The sequence below is a fragment of the Parasteatoda tepidariorum genome, chromosome 8 (genome assembly GCF_043381705.1).
Source record: "Parasteatoda tepidariorum isolate YZ-2023 chromosome 8, CAS_Ptep_4.0, whole genome shotgun sequence".
NCBI lineage: Eukaryota > Metazoa > Arthropoda > Arachnida > Araneae > Theridiidae > Parasteatoda > Parasteatoda tepidariorum.
Window position 1 is genome coordinate 90,984,402 of NC_092211.1, and position 11,074 is coordinate 90,995,475.

Sequence of the window (11,074 nt, forward strand, 5' to 3'; positions counted from 1 at the left end):
CCCGGCCCCGAGGATCGAACCAGGGACCTGTGGCACGACAGCGCGAAGCGCTACCGCTCCTTAAATTTTATTAGCTTAATTAATAGTGTTGGTCTATGTTTCGCGGATCAATACTGATTAATTGATTATCAACTTTCTTTTCACCCCGTATAGAAAGCGAGCTTTGTATAAACTTAATTAATAGTATAAAGACACAATGATAATTAATTAGACCCATCTTTATTGACTTTCACAGAAAGTAATACAAAATTTCGAGGTGAGAGTGTTGGGTCAAATACTGGGGCAACACAACAAGGACAACCTGGAAAAAATAATTTTTATTAAAATGGATTATAAGACAATAAAATGGCATCCAGTTCGATAAAATTTTGGATATCATTTAAAAAAATTTATAAAAATAAAAAACACATATGGTTTTTTTAAGTAGAAAAAAATAGGGTTTTTTTTATAATGTTCTCATTAAAAGTTAAATATTTCCTTTTTTTATATTAGTTTTAATTTAAATTAACCAAATTAAAAAAAAAAACATTTTTCCAAAGATTTTCAGCTGTTTTAAATACTAATTGGAATCTTTAAATAAATATATAATTTTATATGTTTAGATATCATAGCCAGGGTTAGATAGATTTCATGATTAAAATCGCAATTTAAATCACTTGATTTAAATCAATTATGATTTTTTTAAGGAAATCATTGATTTAAACATATTAATTTTTTTTAAATAAATCATTAAGTGGAATATATTTTAATAACTATCTTTCCTATGGGATGTGATTCTTTGAACTTGACAAGTTTTATTGTAAAATGTATTTTTCAGGAATAACTTAGAAACCATTTAAGTAGCATAAAAACCAATGAAATATTCGAATTAAGTAATCAATATTCGATATCAAGATTGAATGCTACACTTAATGTCATTCAGATTTTTTTTCAATAAATATCATTACAAGGATAATTTTTAGAACTGTAGTTAGTTTATACACTGACAAAAATAATATAAAATATCAAAGGTTATAAGTTTAGAAAAACTTATGATTCAAAAAAAGTTCTGAAATTTTGCACATTCTCTCTTACAAAAAACATTATACATATACCATTTTCCTTGTAAATAACACATGAAGGGGAAAGATTGATTTATATCCATTTTTGACTAAAAAGACGACTGGGTCTGTTGCATTTTTAAGATAACTCAGTTTTCAGCTGGGGAAAACGGTCCGTGCGCAAACAAAGTAAAGTAAAGAAGAAAAGGCTAGTAAAGAAGAGATTTTGAGGAAAAAATGGTTCTTATCCTATCCCATATGAATTTTTTTCTTTTCAACATTAAAAATTTTAAAATTTGAATTGAAAACAGTCAAAAATTGTTTTTGATGATGCTGACCATGTTTTATTAACACAAATCATGTTGATGCCAGTATTATATTAGTATAATTCTGTCAGAAAAAAAAGTTAGGATCATCTGAAATACTACATTTTTGAAATTCTGATCGGTTGACGGCTCCGTATTTTGCAGGTAGCAAAAGATACTGCAGAATAGAGTAAATAACCAACATCAGTTTATTTGGAAAAGGAAGTTAAGAAGAATAAAATATATTTAAAAGATGACCCTTTGATGATTGAGAAAAGGGCTTTTTCAAAAAAAATAATGAGAGACTTGCCTTTTTCATATAAATACAGCAACCTGTCCATTAAGATGAGAGTTTCAATAACTGGTGCAATGATTAGCCTTAAGGAGTAGAATGTGAGGACCTCCTTCCATCGAGAGAGCAAGGAAACCGTTTCTTGGGAAAGCAGAGTTTCTTTTGGTATTTTCACATCCACTTTACACAGTGCTTGCTCCGCATACCTACAAATAATAACAGTTACAATTACCTTTTTTGAAATGATATCTGGTCAATTCCATCTGTAACTGATTGACATTCCACAAGCAAAACAGTATATTGTATTATGCTACACATAATCTACATCTTTAAAAAAATTGTCTCAGCTTTATTGTCTCCTTTTACTGAATTCAATAGTATAATTTTATAATAATAGGTAAGTAGTAATTTTTATCTTACAAAAATGATGTATAGCTAGAAATTTCTAAAAAGAGTGAAAAAGTATATGACCTTCAATTCACACAGGTAAATTTCATGGTAGGAAAATTTAATTAATCAATTTTCTTTTTTTTATACATAACATGATTTAAGAGTCTTCAAAATTCAGAAACAAGTCTATTAGAATAGATAAGATCATTTTTGTAGACTTTGGCCCCCAATACATAATGTTAAAGAAATCTTTTGATGGAAAACAGACAACAAAAAAGAAGAATCTTATCTATTATTTAAAATTAATGAAAGGGACACAAATATCTTGAAGTATCGTCATAATCGACTTTCAGGAATCGACATGGAAAAATATAATTAGTAAACGATCCTAAAGTTCAGGTAGTGTGGTACTCATTTATCAAGAGAAGAGTCCACTAATTGACTTTCGAACAACAAGAAAATTGAGGTAAGACACACAAAGTTAGCAGCTATTGCAATTTTAACGCAATCAAAACATTTTGTTAAACAGATTGCCTTAGTATCCAAAAGAGGACTAAAAACAGACTTCACTCTAAAAATCGGAATTTGAAGGTAAAAGAGAACCCATTTGGGAGCTCTGTTATTAAGGTGTTTGCTTCTTTCATTTAGTACACAAATGATTTCCAGTACAAAATGTATAAGTAGAATTATACTTCTTTTACTAATGTAAGCAGCAAACAATTTAATATGCTACTTTTCTTGGAAAAATGAAGACAGTTCGTGTTTGTTAAATAAAACAGAATTAGGTATTGATACTTCTAAATAACTTTTTTAGCATGCATGTACTACTTCTCCACAAAAAAAAATTTAAAAAATGAATATTTTAAATACAATAATAAATATAAGGCATAAAAACTTAAATTCGGTGAGAACTAACACAAAAATTATTTGGAGAAAAAAAAATTATTAACTCACTCATGAAATGCAAGACATTCAGCATGCTTCACTCCCCTTAAACCCAGATGCTTTAAGCTCGGGTAATGACTTACGATACATTTTTCGAGAGCAGCTCGATAGCAGTGTATCTTTAACGATGAGGCATTATCTAAAGAAGATCAAAACAAATTGTGAAGTAAGATTTTAATACCAATCAGAAGACTTAATATGTCTTTAAAATTTGAAATTGGGTTAAATATTTCTAAATCAAAACTTAATGTTTTCAATTAAAAAAATTTTCAATATTTTTAAATACAGTCATATATCATGTTTAAAAATAAATGCATTTGTGAACAACCACCAGTGGCGTACGCAAGGGAGTGGTTTAGGGGTTTAAACTCCCCCCTTGAGCTCAGACAAAATGGCAAATTGAAAATTTTAGTAGAAATTATTAACAAACAAAAAGAATTAGAAGAATTAACAAAAAGTTCTTTCAATCGCCGAACCCGTCGTCGTCGTTATTTCGACTAGTGAAGAAATCAGTAACAATACTATTGGAGATACTGAGCTCATTGAACTTATTCATTCCAGCTCGAAACTTTAAGATCGTAGCATAGCGGATATTTCTGTGCCAATATATATATTTGCTGTTCTTGGATCTTTAGGATGTCAAAACGCAAGAATTTAACAATTTTGACATATTTTGAGAAAAAATCACGACCTGAAATTAGTGAGGTGACAGCATCTAGTACCAATGTAAGTTTTTCTGTAGAACAGAAATGTGACACTTCTGTTGAAGAAAACGTNAAAAAAATTTATAAACTGTCTAGATGTCTAAATTAGGGAAATAATAGTGCTTTATTACATACTCGAATTTCTTTTAGTAGTTTCAGAAAATCATGAGCACCCCCCTTGAAAAAATTCTGCGTACGCCACTGACAACTAGTATTTGAAAAATTCTACAATTATTGAACTATAAATTGATTCTAAGTCGTTTCAAATTAACAGTACAAAGACATTTATTGAATTTTTTAAAACGAGGATTTACTTCATTACTGCATTCTTCTAAAAAATAGTAAACAAGTTAATGATACCTCAATTCATCAGTATAAAATTTTATAATTGACTAAATTTATTTCATAAGGTTGTTTTTTCCCCATAAAATTAAATGAAAGCTAGAAATTATAATATGAATCTTACAAATGTGTAAAATTAAAAATTTTGATTATATATATATATAGACATATACACAGTGAAACATCATGTTACGAACACTCTTACAAAACGCCAACAGATACCCCCTCCTTAACTGATATATTTTTAATTCTCCGTGAATCTTCTATGAATAAACAATAATGTACTTTCTATGCATTTCTATCTCTTTAAACTGGTCACAATTTTCTAAATTTGAAAGGGGAAAAAAGCAATTTCTGCTTTAAATTCTAAGAAAAAAAGATATGCAATGCTCTCCCATTTTTAAAGCATGTAAATTTTTTGCCATATCCACAACTAAAATTATTGTTAAGCTATTCAACAAAGAATCAATTATTCTCCTGTCACCTTCCTTTATCTTAGAAACAAAAAGAGAGAAAATAATACAGTTTATGTGAAATATATTTCTTTTGATTTTTTTCTGATACTGGTTATGTGATGCCACAAACTGGTTTGACACCTTAACTGCTCTCAATTTGTCTTCCCCACTGAAAAATTTCTGATATTTTTAATCAATTTGGAAACTGTATTTAACACAGCTGAGTTTAAAAAAGAAAACGGAAATTTAGTCATTGAAGTGTTCATATAAATGAAACAGTTATGCAGACATTTAACAGATGATCAATTGTAAAGATAACAACTGCCCTCTTGCCTTACATGCATGCATTGCTGCGTTCTTTTTTTCTGTGCATCGTGGGAGGTTTACTTTCAAACAGGTATTAGAAGTTTCCTATCAAGTGATGGGGAGGTGTTAGGGGGTGTAAACCTAATAATTAAACCGCCCCAGGAAGCGCCATAATATTAAAAGCACCTAACTAACTTAAATGTCTGTGTAAATAGGAAAAACACACTCATTTCTCAGTTGCTACATCTAGAATTACATACATATATCAAACTTTCTGATCTATTCTGTTTGCATTTGAAAAATAAAATATTTTTCAAATTTTAATCAGTTTAAACAAATATCACTGAATATAGTTATTGTTGATTATTGAATTAATTCTATATCATTACAATTATTCTTTTAAAAAAATCATGGCGTTAATTTTTTTATTAGTGTACCCTTCCCATAAACAGACAACTCTCGTAAGTGGGCAATTTTTTCGGTCCCAAGAGTGAATGTTTAGCCGATATTTCACTATATATAAAGACAAAAATTTATCCTGTGATAAGAAGAGTGGCCCTCCTAAAAAGTTACAATTTCAGTTATGGTACAAGTCACACACAGCCAAATTTTTAAAATTTAGACTACTCAAGATATATTTTTAGATTCAAAAAATTATAATGCACATTGAATATTTCTGGCGCTATCTATACATTTGGCATGTTAACCTTTTTTTTTTCCATAAATATTTCTTTCTACTTTTCCTTTTAATATGTAACCTGAAAATACCTGGAAAAAAATTCCAAAATTTTGAATGACACACCTGTGCAATTTTTATAATTCAATTAGCTTTACTTTTAAAAAAGTGATACTGAGAACCAAAACTTAAATTTACTTGATATCAAATTATGTTTTTTTTTTTTTTTTGCTTTGTCAAACTTTGTTCAAAGTTAGAAAAAAGCAAGAAAAAAATATTAAAAGGGTTTCTTTCAGTTGCAACTATATTGATTAATTAAAAAGAGTGCCTGAATTTTTTATTCAAGGAAAAAAAAAATTTACATACCTTGCAATCTCTTAATATACATTTCGATTGCGTGGCAAGCCAATTCTTTAGCTTCATAGCTCAATTCATGGTTTGGCAATGATTTAACAAATGAACTCAATGGATAATTTTCTGTTTCACTGAAACCATTAAAAAATTATATTACAATTACAAATTTCACACAACCATGTTTGCACATGTATCAGAAAAATGCCAAGTTGCTTAGATGGAAAAAAAAACATTTATTAACCACAGGAATACTCGACATTACTTTGTACAAAAACATTTTTTTTTAAATTTCAGTTTTAAAATTTTAAGTATTTAGTTTTTTCTTAATATTTATTAGTATTTTTCACACTTCTTAAATACTAAATAACCGCTAAGTAATTTATAATAAGAACATATTTTATTTAAGCCTTAACAATATATTTTTTGGGAAAAGATACTAGTTAAGTATTATTTAAGTAACTAACTTCAAGGTTACGTAAAAAAATTAACACAACACTTGTTATATAATTTTAATTTATGATGATTTTTAAAAAAAATTTACATTTCCTTGCAGTTGAACCCTTTGTAGTTGTAATTTTTGAACACAGTTTTAAAACTGGAAGTACTCATAAAAATTGTAATTAAAAATAATAAAAAAAGCAATTAGTTTCTTTTCTCAAGTTTATATAACTAATTTCCTTTTCTTCCTAATCTTTCAACAAAAAATAAGCACCTTTTAAGTACCTTTTAAGCAGTTAAAAAATATTTTTAAGCACTATATACATTAGCAAAATGCAAAATAATTTCCAAAGACTTTACATGATCATGATAAAATAACTAGTTCTGACAAAGAACTCGCTTTCATGATTACATTAGCCATCATAACAAGATAGATTTTTTGGTTCGATTTCAGAGGAAGGAAAATGAAACCTGAAATTGAGAATCTCTTGCAAAATGCAGCCGAGTTGCACATGATAGTGCACAAATAATTCTTACTGAATCCAGATCAGTATATGCACATGTGGACCCGCAAACATTTCATGAAACATGTAAAATTATTGACACTTTTTTACGTTACGGAACATCCGTATGATGAAATTTATTATGTTTGAATGATTTGTGAAAACGTTGAATAGAATAATGAAAAACCCAGGCTTTTGCATGTGGCGAAAATTGACATGGGAAAGAGGAAAAAATCTCAATTTTGAACAGGGAAAATTAAGCACTTTTTAAAAACACCCAATAAAAAAAGCACCTTTAAGGGCTTTTAAGAAATAAAAAGTCGAAAATAAGCATCTTTAAGCGCTTTTTAAAAACACCACACGCCCAGTAATAACTATCAAATAATAACCAAAATGTAGAATCTAAAAGCATAATTACTTATCTTAAAATCAAAAAAAGGGGACTGTGATACGTGTAAAGTAAAAATTTGAACAAAATACTTGTTGTATAATAATACATAATCGAAAGTTGTTGCACAATTATACAATTTCAAAAGTATTTTGAATACTGTATATTCAACTTTACAGTTTAATCAGTTTAAATTATGTTAACAAAAAGTTAAAATAATTACTATAGAATATTGTTTGACTTTAAACAGAAATTAAAAAAATCGTACAAAATATCCTGGCTAAAATTAAACTTGAACTAAAGAGCAAAGAGGCAACTAGAAATTATAAAAGATAAGTAGCGAACAACAGTGATAATGTTTATCATATGTTTTATAAAAAAAACATGTTCATTAAAAGAGATAAGTTTAGTAACTGAATTAAAAATAATTGTAAATTTTGAAGTTACATCCATTACTTTTCTGCACCAAAAATTTATTTTTTTTACATAGATTTACGTAAATGCTATAACGTAGTTATTCTAACACCAGCTGATGTGCAGATTAAATAGGGTGATCCGTTAAAGGGCCAAAAAAAAAACTATTTCACATTACCTAGGTCATCTGCAAACTACCTTGATAACCTTCACATTACCAACTAAGCACACGTTAAAGTGGAACAACAATAATGTTTCTGTACACTTAAATTAACATGTGATTTTTCAGTAACTACAAAATCAAGTGACAACATTAGTTGATAGAATCCTTTAAAAAATATATTACAAAAAATCAGGCAATTTAAAATATTATTACTATTAAGGAATTTATTCTGCAATATCTAAAGAATTAATTCAATGAATACAATAAAATGCAAGAAACAAACTTTTGAACTTTAATGATATGGAAACAATTAATGCACACCTTACCCAAGTAAATTGCAGAAAACGATTGATACAGCATTCTAACAAACTACCATATTTTAATCTGCAGATAATGTTCCTATGAACAGGTTTTTATCTTTGGTGGAAACATATATATTAGCTATCTAAATAAAGTGAAATACCCCACAGAAGAGGATTTGTATTCTTTTAATGCCATAGAAATAACAAAAACTATTCAAGCACACCATGAAATATGATTCTATAGAGGATACGACACCAACCAATAAAGTGAAATGACAGTATATAAATTAAAGATGCATTAACAGAAACTGGAATTTGTTGAGAATATTTTTAAATATGGTGATCTTGGGTTCATCAGTTTCATCTATTGAAATACGACATGAAATTACTAAATTCCAGAACTCCTCTAATCCTGAAAATATTATGTGAATTACATATACCCATTCAATATGCTTCAAAGTAAACTCCAACTGCTAAGACATTTCTGTACTGGCAAAAACAGTTAGCAAAATATAAAATAAATTAACATGCCCCCACCCCCTTTATATAATTTTGGGCTTCTAACTTTTAAAATATGGGAGCTAAAGCAATCTTTTCAAGTGAAACGGAGGGGGGGGGGGGAATTTGTGCACAATTAAAAATTCCTTTATGCAGTAATATTTCCACGTGAAAAAAAAATTTTTTTTTACAGTTATTTGATTTGTCATTTTAATTAACAATTATCAAAAACTTTGGTATTGTAAGATATACAAATTTTAACATCATTTTAAATGTCTATTTAAATATAAACATAATTTAAAATGACATTTTAAATTTATGGAATTTTAAATGAGAGCTTTGGGAATGAACAGTAGAATTTCTTCCCTAACTTCTTTGACTCTACAACTAAGGAGTGAAAAACCTCATAAAAAAAATTTTTTTACCGACGTTAGACACTTAGAGCATTTTCTTGCCAAACATAAATTAGAAAAATATCTAATTTAGAAATAAATTAACAAATAAGCAAATTTAATTTGATACCTATAATTTTCTTCAAATTCTTATTTTGTGTGAATCACTAATAAACATTATTTAGGTGAATGCAATACACCACAAAAGAGTATTTTTTTTATTTACAAAAAATTTGCATCTAAATTGTTTTGAACCAGTTTCTATAAAATAGTGTATAGTTCTAAAAAATTTATTTAGCCTTTTGCAGTGCAGGATACTAAAAAAGGCTAAATAAATTTCTGTGTGACCTCAGTCACACAGCATCTGAAATGCTGTGTGACTGAGAAAACATTTCATGGGAGGTCAAGCTTTACAAAAAGAGAAAAAATTGTGAACAACAACATTTAACAGATTTCCTAAATATCAGCAAGAAGTCTGCCTACATTACATTCTAGAACTTTAAATAGACAAAGTGAGATGTAGAATTTTATTTTATTCAATTTCTATGTTAAGAACTGAAAAGAATGAGTATTTAACAATACATCACAATAAAGCTCCCAACATTCCATAGAAATGTCATAATCAACTACTTACAACAAATTATTTTAATTGATTTCAGTAGGATATTGAGAGTCACCAAAATTTACTAAAATTTACAAAATTTTAAGCTATAACAGTGAAAATTATTTTTAAGAAATACTTTCAAATATAAAGATCAGAAAAAAGTCCCAAATTTGTCTAATAATCATTATCATTTGCTTATTTTTAATTCCTATAAAAATTAGTATAAAATTATTATAAAATTATCATATAGTTATAATTTAATAATATTTAAAATAAACTTTAAAAAAAAAATAGTACTTATTCCCATAATGGGAGCTTTGATGCCAAATGGGTTAAAATGAGACTGTTGAAAACAAATGAACATTTGAAACTTTATTACAAATTATGCTTATTAATATTCTCTTTTTTTTCCTTCTCAGTATGATGTGTGGCATCATAGTGATGTCTGCCACTATGGTGCACACAGATCGGCCAGTTGCCAATTCTTGTTTCTTCAATGTGTAGTTCTAGATTTGCGTCTTTGTCAATTTACATAGTTTTTAATTTTTAGTCATTCAAGTTTTGGATATTTTTATACAGTTTGTCATCTAGAATGATGTTGATCCCTGGAATGAGAAGTAAGGTAAACCTTTTCCTTAGCTTCAATTTGATCAGAGAAAAAGTTCTTCTCTTCTCAAAAGCCATTGATGATAATTGAATAAAATCTTTCACTTGCGTAATTTAGTTTTCTTTATCTGGGGTCAGCAATAACAATACAATGAAAATGTTTATTTCAGCATGTCCATGAGAATAGTAGTTTAAACTTGAGTTAAATTTTTTTTAATAGCAGTTAATTTTTTTAAAGAATATATATATAGAGAGTAAATGTATATTTTTGGTTTACAATTAAAATTTTCATTAGCAATCAGTGGGTTTCATTGGAGTACATTTAACATATTGAAAAAGTTAGGTAGGGTAGCTAGGGTAGTTCAAGAATTATGAAGTTATCATCATTGGCAGAATGAATTTGAAAATGAATTTTGAAGTTATCATCATTGTCAGAAAAGATAGGTCTAAATCAGAATATTTAAAACAAGAAAGACTTAAAACAAACTTACACAAACAAGCATATCTAAAATAATACACAGTATTAGCATTTCTAAATTAAATTTAAATAACAAAAACTTACAAATAATGCTTTTCCAACTAAAATAGCATAACAGGTGAAACATAAAACTACAAAGATGCAATTGAGAAATATATTACCTGCCAGGTTCCTTTTTCATGTAACAACATCCCACTAAAATTAATATTTTGGATTCATCAAAGTCCACAAATGATTTCAACACGGTTTCTGCTAAACTTCCACACGTATGAAGACCTAACAATGCAAACTCCTGAAAACGGATGCACAACTCAAGTTCATTATTAAGGGTAGACACTAACACTAAGAGGAAAAAAATCTCTGATATTTCCAAACTCACTTTTGTAATTATCCACAAATTTTATTATTGATTTTTCAGTTATGCTTTATTCTTATAAATAAAATACATAACAATTACATTAATCATTAAAGTTAAAAAT

General features: G+C 27.9%; 1 protein-coding gene across 6 annotated transcripts in view; it reads right to left on the reverse strand.

Moving 5' to 3' along the window:
- Positions 1-200: 200 nt before the first annotated feature.
- Positions 201-11,074, reverse strand: part of LOC107446553 (methyltransferase-like protein 25B) — a 43,518-nt gene continuing 32,644 nt past the window's right edge. For all 6 annotated transcript variants that reach the window (XM_071184369.1, XM_071184374.1, XM_071184373.1 and 3 more), the window contains 5 exons: positions 10,757-10,887; positions 5,822-5,940; positions 2,982-3,111; positions 1,656-1,843; positions 201-301 (listed from right to left, as the gene is read on the reverse strand). In XM_071184369.1, the coding sequence (XP_071040470.1) occupies positions 204-301; positions 1,656-1,843; positions 2,982-3,111; positions 5,822-5,940; positions 10,757-10,887 (666 nt within the window). In that variant the 3' untranslated portion in view covers positions 201-203. The remainder of the gene's footprint in view (positions 302-1,655; positions 1,844-2,981; positions 3,112-5,821; positions 5,941-10,756; positions 10,888-11,074) is intronic.